Source organism: Adelges cooleyi, unplaced genomic scaffold, assembly GCF_023614345.1.
Source record: "Adelges cooleyi isolate 19-005CV unplaced genomic scaffold, UGA_ACOO_1.1 ACOO_flye_CR_arks_rails_tigmint_CR_PRNA_33, whole genome shotgun sequence".
Lineage (NCBI taxonomy): Eukaryota > Metazoa > Arthropoda > Insecta > Hemiptera > Adelgidae > Adelges > Adelges cooleyi.
The window spans coordinates 234552-247930 of NW_026096002.1; the positions used below are offsets into that span (position 1 = coordinate 234552).

At 36.6% G+C, this 13379-nt stretch overlaps 1 protein-coding gene across 1 annotated transcript; it reads right to left on the minus strand.

Annotated features, from left to right (window-relative positions):
* Positions 1 to 4431: 4431 nt before the first annotated feature.
* LOC126839984 (uncharacterized) lies at positions 4432 to 9597 on the minus strand. The gene has a single exon (XM_050575458.1). It carries the CDS (start codon positions 9595 to 9597, stop codon positions 4432 to 4434), a length of 5166 nt encoding a protein of 1721 aa, XP_050431415.1.
* Between the last annotated feature and the right edge of the window lie 3782 nt (positions 9598 to 13379).

The following is a 13379-nucleotide window of genomic DNA, read 5'->3' on the forward strand; positions in this document are numbered from 1 at the left end:
AAAATATGTCATAATTCGACCAAATTGAAATTAGGTCCAGTGGTGGTTATGGTCATGACTCGTGGTTATGGTTACACGAGCTGGTCTAAACGACTATATTATAACGTGATCTTACGAGGGCGACGCGTCATCATTACTTATTTTATCTACGTTTTCCAGCATGTTACCAGCTGCTGCTATCTCAATCATTTAAAATTCATAAATATTATCTAGTGCAACGATCACTTTTTTCCGAGTTTTTTTTGTCCGTTTGTTGTTTAGCCTCGTAGAATATAGTTTAGTAATACTATATATATATAATATATAATTGTATAGTAATTGCAACAGTAATTATTGACCAGTAATATTCTTAGCTTCGAAAATTAGTCAATTTCTAGATAGCTCTGTGTGAGTGAATAAACAATGAAAAGATAATGAAAATATTTTTATTATATTGTTAATTATGATGTATGGGTAACAATAGCACTAAAAAATAATTTTTAAGCACACAATTTTTATTTTATACAATATTTTTTTTGATATTTTAATTAATAAACAATGGTCTTAATTCCTTACTCGTTGACTACTACTTACTACTCGGCACTTACGAATAATACTTTCTTACTGTACTTAGTTTGGACGGTAATGGTTTGCACCTACTAACCACAGTTTCGCGTCGAATGATTTAAGATAATACTATAGGCATGAAAACAGCTTTAAAAATAAGAAAAACACCAATGAGAAATATAATTTTAAAAAAAAATAGAGAGTTTAACACTACAAAAGATATTCTAAAAAGGAAATTTTCATAGCCTTCCATATCAAATTTGAAACAATTCATTTGTCAATCTGTTCATTTTCATAACAATTTCATACAAATAGATAGGTGTGTTGAAAATTATTGCATGGAGATGTTTTAAACATTTTAATATAGACTTTTGATCAATTTAGACGTCAACAGATCGACAAACCAAACTTTTCTTGTATGAGAGAATTATACAGTTTGGAAAAATTACAAATTGAGTGTTACACACAAAACGAATGAATAATACTTCATCGTTTCGCTTGTTTTGCAAAACATATTTCATTTAATACTTTAATGTTATTGTTCATTTTACTCGTAGAAATAAAGAAGTACAAAAACAGTTGTCAGCAGACGAAAAAATTGCAAAAACATAAACCTTTTTTTATTTCTTATTGACTTGACATGTTAAAGTTATACACATGCCGTCAACGGCAAAGCAGCGAGGCCTCCACCGACCCATCATATAACCTTGTAACACAAGTAAGATTATCCATCGACTTAACCTACGGTAGAAGTTAGAAATGCCGTTTATATTTGCATTATACGAATACAATTATAAATATTTTCTAAGGCGACCTAACCTTGATACTTACTGCTCAAAACAACATTGTGTCTACCTAACAATATAGTGTACAGTATAACAGTAAAGTTTAGTTTGTTTTTCAGTCCAGCACTACTAGAAATATGTCTATGTACTATGGTTCGAAGAATATGATTCAATTGCTTTTGTTCGTGTATTCATTGTTTTCCGTTTGCCCATTTCTGATGTGCTCGGCCGGTATTTCTGGTCCATGGCCAGACACAAAAGACGAGTCAACCCTAAACAATATATTGAAGGCAAAGGGCTGGAAGATACTGGTGGACCTAGCGCTAGATCGAGAATTAAAATCAATCAACAACAAAGTAATGGACGTATCAGATCTATTGGTTAAAGGGGCCGATGGCAATATTGTCACCCCGGCAAACTACACCGACAAATTGCTAAAATCTTCGACCACGGTAAACTGCTTTTACAGCGAAAACCTAAAATTCATGAACGATATTTTTATTGAAGTAATCGGAGGGTATTGCATGAGCCTGGGTTCGGACGCATTAAAGTTGCATTGCATGGAACGGTTTTGGGAAACAATGGACATAAGTAAGTCATGGATCGAAAAAATGCTAGTAGTTCTAAATTTTTTCCACAAATCTTCCAAGGCAACGAGCTCAACAATAGTCATTAACGCCATGGAATTCTTACTACCGCACTACAACCGTGAGAAATACATCAAATCAAATTACTTGGACGATAATGATACGATCAAGACGGACAATTTCAGGAGGGCTTACGACTTTTTCTTAGACAAAGTGTTAACATTGAACAATATATTGAAGGCGAAGGGGTGAAGGTACTGGTAGCAGAAGCCCTAGATCGTGAATTAAAATCAATCAACGGCGAAAAAGTGGATGTGTCAGAACTATTAAGTAAAGGGGCGGACGGCAATATTGTCACCCCGGCAAACTACACCGAAAAATTACTGAAAACTTCGATCGTGGTAAGCTGCTTTTACAGCGAAAACCTAAAATTAATGAACGATTTATTCATTGACGTTATCGGCCGGCATTGCATGAGCCTGGGTTCGGACGCATTAAAGTTGGATTGCATGGAACGGTTTTGGGAAACAATGGACATAAATAAGTCGTGGATCAAAAAAATGCTAATAGTTCTGAATTTTTTCAACAAATCTTCCAAAGCCACGGGCACAACAACTGTCATTAACATTTTGGAATTCTTACTACCGCACTTCGACCGTCAGCAATACATTCAATCAAATTACCTGGACAATCATGGTACGGTCAAGATAGATAATTTAAAGAGTGGTTACGACTTTTTCCTAGAGCAGATAAAATGCGCAAAGAAAATACTACAGGACTTTCTCATGGCCCGTTGTTTACCATCATTCGACGACGAAAACGAAAAATCCAAGTACGCCATAGATTTAGAAGAAATGGCCTACCATGCGTCACGTCCGGATATCGATAGGGTATTTCTTTTTTACGTTGAAAATTTACTGAAATTTGAGAAATATTTCTCGACTAAATTAGGGTTCAATAAGAGACAATTAAGAGTCTAAGTTCGTTATGTAAATTTTCACTGTCGTTGATAAAAAGCTACTGTTTGTGAACGGGCCGGGGGCGGACAATAATAGGCCACTTACCCGGTTACCAATTGCTTTACACTTACCGATCAGTGCTGTGTGGGTAGTGGGGTAAATAGTCTCACTGGAAGTGTAAGGGATCGCCTACGCAAGACCAGTGAGCTATGTGGTGCAAAAGTGTGTTTAGTGTGTATAGTGTGGATGTGTAGGAAACTTAAAACTATAACTAAAAACTAAATAAATAAAACTCAAACTCGATGATAATAATAATAATAATAATATTCAATAAAATGCTATAATAAATGGTAATAAATAAATAATTAGCCCTTTTGGCTCAAGATACAATTGTGAATAAAATTTACAAACATAAATAAATAATTAGCCCTTTTGGCTCAAGATACAATTGTGAATAAAATTTACAAACATAAATAAATAATTAGCCCTTTTGGCTCAAGATACAATTGTGAATAAAATTCACAAACACAAATAAATAATTAGTATAAAAAAAAAAGATTGGTAAACTAAAAGGAATTAATTGCCCTTTTGGCACAATAATAAATTAATCTGGTCTGTGAATAATAATTCACAAACACAAATAAATAATTAATATAGTAATGACTAGATTAAAAGGTAAAGTTAAGTGAGTGCTTAAAGCTTATGACGTTAAAAGTATTTTGATAACTAAGGTGGTTATTAGAACAACAAAAATTATTCACAAATACAAATATTGATTATTGACTAGATTGAACCCTTATGGCTAACTAGCAATATAGATGGTACGATTAACCTTATGTCTATCGCCCTAACTCGTATTTAGTAAATGAGATCAAAATATGTTCTAATAATTCACAGTAGTTAACTAAAATACAAATAAAACAAACTCAATAAAATATGGTATAAATAAAAAGTACTCACAAACCGAAGAACTGCAAACCGCTGGCCAGGGCTGCTACCTAAACCTAAATAATACTAGACACAAAGTAAAGTGAACAACAAGAAAAAAAATATTAAAATAGTTTTTTGTCCTTATGACAACTCAATAATGCCCTTATGGCTTAAAAATACAATAATAAACAATCTTTTGTCCTTAAGACAATAATAATAAAAAATCACAGTGCCCTTATGGCTTAAAAATACTATAATAACACTTAAAACTAAAAAACACTGAAGAAAAACACACAAAAAAGTCTAGATTAATATTATATACTTCAAATTCACAAGAAAGCAACAAGTGCACTACTAACACTGATAATACGGGCGTGGCACATTTGTTTACATAGTATAACCCGGTGCGTATATGTGTGTGTGTGTGTGTGTGTGTGAACAGCTGACCGGTAGTATTGCCAGTATAGATCGTGCGGAGTAGGGCGGAGTGGTGTGGACGGCCGCGACAACCAAGATAAGAGGGCATCTGTATCATTGGCGATAACCGGCATAGAATTGCGCTCCATTACCTGTTATAGCCTCAACATCCTCCCCCCGTTGAAACCTTAAGTTTCAACCACAATACTATTCATCTTGGTTGTCTTCTGACTCGATTGGCAGTCGACAGAGTTTTACGGCGGGCCGACGGAGTTCATTATTATTGGCAGTTTTTAATGTGACTACTCGAACTGTGCCATCTTTCCCTGGGTGTAGTTGCACTACTCGTCCTAGCTTCCACTTTGTTGGTGGAGTACAGTCCTCTTTTATAATAACCACGTCTCCAACTACTAGGTCCTTTTTCTGGTAAGTCCACTTGCCTCGCACCTGAAGTTGTGGTAGATATTCGGCATGCCATCGCCTCCAGAAGCTTTGCATTAAGCCTTGCACAAAGCGCCAACGACGTAGATGTTGAACGTCCTCTTCGGGTATGTTTGCTTCTGGTGGTATCATCATTGGGCCACCAATTAAGAAATGAGCTGGGGTGATTGCTTCCGCTTCTGAAGGGTCACTGTTAAGCGGTGTCATAGGCCGAGAGTTAACGCACGCTTCCACCTGGCACAACAACGTGGTTAACTCTCCTAAAGTTAGACGAGCATCCTTTATCACGCGTGTTAAGTGGAACTTTGTCGTCTTTACTGCGCTCTCCCACAAAGCACCGAAATGAGGGGCGGATGGTGGGTTGAAATGCCACTCTACTCCCTCTTTTGCCATCTTGTCGTCGATACCAGCTAAACATGGACTTAGCTCTTTTTGTGCTCCCACAAAATTCGTGCCGTTGTCGCTGTAGATTTTAGTGCACTTGCCTCGACGTGCCATGAACCGTCGCAGGCTAGCAATAAATGCACTACTCGTGAGATCTTCCACAGGCTCTAAGTGGACAGCTCTTGTAGAGAAACAAACGTACACTGCGATCCATGCTTTCCTGCCACTTACTCGGCGTACTCCACTTCTAATGATGAGTGGTCCCGCAAAATCTACGCCACTTATAGCAAACGGCCTACTGCACTGAACTCGATCCCGTGGTAATGGAGCCATAATTGGTTGTAGCATAGTTGGCTTGACGCGTATGCACCTTACACACTTATGCGCCACGGAGCGTGCCATCACCCGGCCTCTTAATGGCCAATAGCGCCTTCTCATTTCAGCCAGCATGCTTTGAGGACCACCGTGCAGCAATTCCTTGTGTGTATACTCCATTAACAATCGAGTTACCTTGTGGCTAGGTGGTAAGACAATAGGGTGTCTCTGCGTATCAGGTATGTTGGCATTCTTCAACCGTCCTCCTACCAGAATGAGTCCATCCTTCAAAAATGGGTGCAAACATCTTAGCTTACTCCGAGTCGGCAACTCCTTACCGTTTTGTAGCGCCCGAAGTTCCTCCGGAAAAGCCTCTGTCTGAACTCTTCTCAATATTGAAGACTCGGCTCTTCGCAACTCACTCACCGTTAGATAACTGGTTTCATGAACAACCTTTGAGAATCGCGGCCACTGATAGTCGATGAAGCGCCAGAGCCAAGCGGTTGCTCTTTTTAATCGGCTCCACTCCGAATGATGTTGTAGCATGTCCATTTCTGGCACTATCATGCCAGTTAAAGCTAACCGAATTGTTCGCAGATCAGGCACGTCGTCCTCTGCCATCCTTACGTTTGCGATACGTGGCCAACCACTCTCGTCTTCCGAAAGCCAGCTCGGGCCCGTCCACCATATGTTGTTGTCGACTAAGTCCTGTGGCCTTAGACCTCTAGAGACAACGTCTGCAGGATTCTCATCGGTTCTCACATGTCGCCATTGCTCCGCAGTCGATACCTCAAGTATTTGAACGACTCTGTTAGCCACGTATGTCTTTAATCTACTAGAATCACTATTCAGCCAACCGAGTACAATCATGGAATCTGTCCAGAGTTTAAATGATTGCACATCTATTTTCCATGACTCTGCAACCTTGTATGCTAATTGCACTAACAGTACTGCTCCATTTAGCTCCAATCTAGGAATAGTCACTCCTTTAAGTGGAGCAACTCGAGTCTTTGAACACAAAAGCTGTGCATGCCATTTCCCGTCATAGCCTAATGAACGAACATAAATGCAGGCACCATAGGCTTCCATAGATGCGTCACAGAATCCATGTAACTCAACTAAGGCGTTAGCATTGTAAATACATTTTCGGGGAATAGATAATTCCTTAAGCTTTTCTAACTCAGAGTAATAAAGGCGCCATCGTTTTTGCAATTCCTCTTGAAGTGGCGAATCCCAGTCAACCTTCAGCTGCCATAGTTGTTTGAGAAATATTTTTCCTTTAACGAGGACTGGTGAGAGAAACCCTAGAGGATCAAATATCCTATTTAACTGAGATAACAGTGTCCGCTTAGTTAATTTAGTATCTCTAGAAATGGCAATTATATTGAATCGGAAGTCATCAATGAATGGTTTCCAACCCAGCCCTAATGATTTGACAGTATCATCATCGCTAATATCCAGTGTGAAAAGTGGGTCTTGTTCATTTTTTCCAATACCTTTTAACACGGACTCTGAGTTAGAACACCACTTACGCAATGGCATTTTTGCAGAATCCAGTATTGTGCTTACTTCTTGCTGCAATTGGAGACATTCTGCTTCAGTATCACAGCCAGTCATTAAGTCGTCCATGTAGAAGTCTTGTCTTATGACACTTGATGCTCTGGGATACGTTTGCTCATTTTGTTCTGCAAGACTGATAAGGCATTGGGTGGATAAAAATGAGGCAGGTGTTGTCCCATACGTGACAGTAGTTAAACGATAGGTCTGAAGAGTCTTACTGGGATCCGCTCTCCATAAAATTCGTTGTAGGTCCCAGTCTTGCTCTGAGATTTCAATCTGTCTGAACATCTTTTCAATGTCTGATGTTATCACGTATTGATATTTCCTAAAACGGGCCAAAATAGCAAATAACTCTTCTTGCACTGTTGGACCACGCTTAAGTACATCATTTAAAGATAACCCGGAAGAACTGTTTGCTGAAGCGTCAAACACTACGCGAAGTTTTGTTGTTAAACTGGATGTCTTCAGCACTGCATGGTGTGGTAAATAGTATGATCTGTCCGGGATTGTTGTTTCATTAGATACGCATTTTATGTGTCCCATATCCAAATATTCTTGCATGAACTTGATGTATTCCGTGCGCAAATGCTGATCGCGTTGCAGTCGTCTTTCAACACTAAAGAACCGTGATGTCGCCATTGTTATACTGTTTCCCAATTTATGCACGGTTTCCTTGACCGGTAAACGAAGAACGAAACGTCCATTTTCGTTTCGCATGGCAGTTTCGTGGTAATGCTGAACAGTCTCTGTCTCCTCTAAACTCTTCAAGTTTGACTTAGATGTCTGACCATAACCTGAATCCTCTCTTAGCAGTAATGCCTTCCAATCTTCTTCAAGGGCTTCACCCACAGAGTTGATCCCTAATAAACAAGTGGCCTCTAATTCACCAGTTACTACCCATCCAAATTGGCTCTCTTGCAAGCACAAGGCTGCAGGCAGAAGCATCCGTCGCTCAGTGCCCAAAATATCAAAGAATATGCCACCGCCTATCAGAAGATCAACTGCCCGATGTTTGTCAAAATCTGGATCTGCCAGTTGTGGAATCAGCTCTGATGGTATGTTCCATCCTCCCTGAGGTTCAGCACATGATTGTAACGCAGAGACAATATTTGGTAATACATAACAAAGTAGGTCCACTTCATAGTCACTTACTCGAGATGACACCTTAATATTTATGGACGATGCTGCTTGGACTTGCTTTGCGCCTATTCCACTTATTGGTAAACAGGTCTTTCTTGCCGGTAATTGTAGCAAGGTTGCCAATCTTTTAGATATGAAATTAATTTGTGAGCCACTGTCGAGTATAACTCGACATTGGCATTTATTTCCAAATTTGTCAAGAACTATAATGACAGCGGTAGCAAGAAAAACATGAGCTCGGCCATCACCAGCTAAGAGTGCAGTGCTTTGATTTGGAGAGGAAACCGTACCATCGTCCGCCTTAGGCTTGGCCACATCTTTGGGCTTTTCAAAATGCAACAATGTGTTATGGCTTCGGTTGCAATAACGACAAGTATAAATTGACTTGCATGCATTAGATAAGTGTCTAGGTGATAGGCAATTGAAACAGAGTGATTCTTTTCGCACGAATGAGAGACGCTCAGCTAATGAAAATCCCTTGAACTTGTCACAAAAATACAGCTTGTGATTTCCAGAACAGCAATGACATGATTCTGTTGCACTGGAAACTACCAAGGACCTTTTTGGCACCAAATTGCTCTTCTTAACGTTGGAGATCGTTGACGCTCCCCCCGTAGGCTTAGATCGGGTCCTTGAAGTTTCTAATGCGACACATCGACTAGCAAGAAATGTTTCGAGGTCCGAATATTTTGGCAATTTAGTGTTTTTCTGGTGCAGCAGCCATGAATGGGCGGTCCCCTTATCCAAACGGCTAGTTACAATTGTTATCAACCATGCGTCCCAATGCTCAACTGGTTGATTTAACGCCTTAAGAGCTGCAACCTGAGTACATACACAGGAGTATAATTCGTTTATTGTCTCAGAGGATGCTTCTTCGACTTGAGGACAGTCGAGTATGGACTGAATATGTGACTGTATCACCAGGCTTTGATTGTCAAATCTTTGTATTAACCGCCTGACAACAGTTTCGTAATTGGCGTCACTAACAGGAATTGAGCGCACTAAATCCAATGCTGATCCTTCTAAACACGAACGTAGATAGAAGAACTTTTGAGCAACTGAGTATGCGTCATCATTGTGCACCATAGCTTTAAAGACGTCATAAAAGGACGACCACTTTTGAATATCGCCGTCAAACTTGGGTAAAGGAATTGGCGCTAATTGAACTCGAGCCGGAACGTATGTGCCACCGTACGATTGATTGTGGCCCGTTGTATTTAATCCCTTTTCTTGATTGATAATTTCTTGGATTTGTGATCGTATTGCAAAATATTCACTTTCAAATCTATCCCTTTCCAACTCAGCTTCTTCAGTGTCATCAGAATCAATAAGTTCAATTTCGCATTGAATACCATCAAACTTACGATTTATTTGAGGAAGCTCTTCCTGTCTGAACTCCAGTAGTGATAAAGCTTGTTCGGATGGATCGAATTTTGAAATAAATGTTCGAACGCGCGTAAGTGAAGCTTTAACAACGCCTCGTTTTCGTTTTAATTCTGTCAACAGTTTTTGTGCGTTTTCGTCTAGTACCATTTTGATGAATTAGAACGAAGCAGAATAATATCGAAAAACACAGATTTTAAATACCAAATAAGACAAAAAAAAAATAATATAAAATAATAATGAAATTGAAATACCCAAATTGGTTAGTTACTCAGTCTCAAATTAAATCACTCAGTTTTACTATTACTTTTTTATTTACTAAAGAAATTTGATTAAAAACACTATTAAATTTGGTAACGCGTTTCCAAGAGTTTACTAAAATTCACAAAATAACTCAATAGAAATGATTCAACACACAAAATGAAATTCAAAATTGAACAACAAAACACAGAACACTAGAACGGTATAAAAAATAAAAAATATCACGTCGAGGTCACCAAAATGAACGGGCCGGGGGCGGACAATAATAGGCCACTTACCCGGTTACCAATTGCTTTACACTTACCGATCAGTGCTGTGTGGGTAGTGGGGTAAATAGTCTCACTGGAAGTGTAAGGGATCGCCTACGCAAGACCAGTGAGCTATGTGGTGCAAAAGTGTGTTTAGTGTGTATAGTGTGGATGTGTAGGAAACTTAAAACTATAACTAAAAACTAAATAAATAAAACTCAAACTCGATGATAATAATAATAATAATAATATTCAATAAAATGCTATAATAAATGGTAATAAATAAATAATTAGCCCTTTTGGCTCAAGATACAATTGTGAATAAAATTTACAAACATAAATAAATAATTAGCCCTTTTGGCTCAAGATACAATTGTGAATAAAATTCACAAACACAAATAAATAATTAGTATAAAAAAAAAAGATTGGTAAACTAAAAGGAATTAATTGCCCTTTTGGCACAATAATAAATTAATCTGGTCTGTGAATAATAATTCACAAACACAAATAAATAATTAATATAGTAATGACTAGATTAAAAGGTAAAGTTAAGTGAGTGCTTAAAGCTTATGACGTTAAAAGTATTTTGATAACTAAGGTGGTTATTAGAACAACAAAAATTATTCACAAATACAAATATTGATTATTGACTAGATTGAACCCTTATGGCTAACTAGCAATATAGATGGTACGATTAACCTTATGTCTATCGCCCTAACTCGTATTTAGTAAATGAGATCAAAATATGTTCTAATAATTCACAGTAGTTAACTAAAATACAAATAAAACAAACTCAATAAAATATGGTATAAATAAAAAGTACTCACAAACCGAAGAACTGCAAACCGCTGGCCAGGGCTGCTACCTAAACCTAAATAATACTAGACACAAAGTAAAGTGAACAACAAGAAAAAAAATATTAAAATAGTTTTTTGTCCTTATGACAACTCAATAATGCCCTTATGGCTTAAAAATACAATAATAAACAATCTTTTGTCCTTAAGACAATAATAATAAAAAATCACAGTGCCCTTATGGCTTAAAAATACTATAATAACACTTAAAACTAAAAAACACTGAAGAAAAACACACAAAAAAGTCTAGATTAATATTATATACTTCAAATTCACAAGAAAGCAACAAGTGCACTACTAACACTGATAATACGGGCGTGGCACATTTGTTTACATAGTATAACCCGGTGCGTATATGTGTGTGTGTGTGTGTGTGTGTGAACAGCTGACCGGTAGTATTGCCAGTATAGATCGTGCGGAGTAGGGCGGAGTGGTGTGGACGGCCGCGACAACCAAGATAAGAGGGCATCTGTATCATTGGCGATAACCGGCATAGAATTGCGCTCCATTACCTGTTATAGCCTCAACAGTTTGAGATTATACGTTTTTTATTGTGGTATGAATCGATTTCCAAATTTTTTTTTTGTTTGACACATGTGTGCTTATCGTTGAATAAATAATATGTATCTGAAACGAATACATTTTTTTAGTGAGTATCTATTTCTTCTTTGTGTGTTGTTCGATAAGGATGTCGCTTAATCGACATTTTTTGTGTTGGTAACGATTCAATGGTGTACCGTTTATTTTTGAGTGGTTGTAAATATTTTTACTACTGCAAGCAAGAAAGCTCACTCCTTTCTGGCCTTTGCCGCACTTCTATCATAGTCGACTGTAAGTGTTTGTGCTTTGGACAGAAAACAAAACATTACAAAACCAGCTATCGCAACAGAACCAAAACATTCATAATAATTATATTAAAACAAAAACCTAGCTATTTTTTTTTTTACTCCATTAAAAAACATTAGATCACGCAAGTTATATCGTATAATTTTCTCTTATCACTGATCTCTAATCCCTTATCTGTTATCTCTTATATTTTATCTGTAAATGAAAATTAATCTGTAACGCATTATCGGTGATTTAACAAGGCTCAATATACTCTGTTCGAGTATATTACAAAATAATGTTATTCTACAATTTTCGATAAATCAAAATAAACTAAAAAATTGATTGATTCATTAAGGACAGGACACTAGTTTTCTCTTAAAATAAAAGCATTTTTGTAGCTTTTATAATAATTGGAGACACTTAAATTGGTGTTTTTTTACAATATTATAAAATTATTACTATACATTTACCTTTTCTATTTTTTTTCACCGCTCAGTATTTTACAGAAGCGTAGTGCCAGCAGAAAAAATAATATTTTACTCCCGTCCTAATTTTTTATGTTTTATAACATCCAAAGTAATTAGCCTAAACTGGTTATCGACCGGTATACTATTCCGAAAATAATTCTCAGTTAAATTAGTAAATTAAATATGTACACAAGTTACTATTTAAGTTTTCAAAAGTTGATAGGCTTATGGAAAATAATTTTTAAAAAGGTTAATGTTTAGTATTTTTATAATATTGTAAAATATGATAACCAAAAATGTTTTTAAAAAAGAAATACTACAAAATAGCAATCATTCTAAAATGTACCCATTCCATCTTTAAACCATGATGGAAACATTAGGTTTGAGTTCAATAAAATTGTTTTTATCAATGTTAAAAATACCCATTGCTGCTTCGTGTGGCGGAGACCATAAAAGATGGTGGACAATTTTCAACAAATTAGGGGTCTCGCTTTAGGCCAATACGAACCAATATGTCATTAATGATAAGACCATTGCATAGGTGTATAAATTATTTTGAAAATTGTTAGAGAGTGAGGATTTTGTATAATTTCGCACATTGGCACATGTGTTTCAAAAGCAAATAAAGATTTACATGTACGATTTTCTATGGAAGTATTATTTATCGAATTCTCGCCTAAGTAATAACTCGAAAACACAATTTTTTTACTATAGAAAAACACTTGGGTTGTTCGATGTGCTTTCCCATTTCCACTGTTTACATAAATTGAAATATACGAATCGACAAATTCAAGGTCTTAAGAAATTCTTGGCCAACCCGCCTTATTGACGATTTTCTAGAATAATAAAAAAAAACAATTCACGTGAATGGTTTTTTTGTAATACAATGTTATTTCAAGGTCATTGTAATTTGTTCCGCTTCGGTAAGAGGATTTTAGGGAGAGGTGAGTTTGCAATATCTTATAGCAACTTGTATGAATAATAAATTTAGACATTTATGTTAATCTATTTTTTGTTTTTTAGTAAAATAGAATTTGATTGGACTCTGAAGTTTAAAATATAATTTAAAAGAGCCGTAGTCTTTTAAAAAGTTGGATTATTATTATTTTTATGTTTATAAAACATAAATAGTCGCGTTTGCATTAATCGAAGTAATTGTTCAGACTTAAACGCCAAAATAGTTCACTAAACTACCATAATCTACTATGCAAGGTTGCACTCTAAACTCAATGGTCATCCGAAGCAACTCGCTTACAACCTCCCCGCTAGTAAAC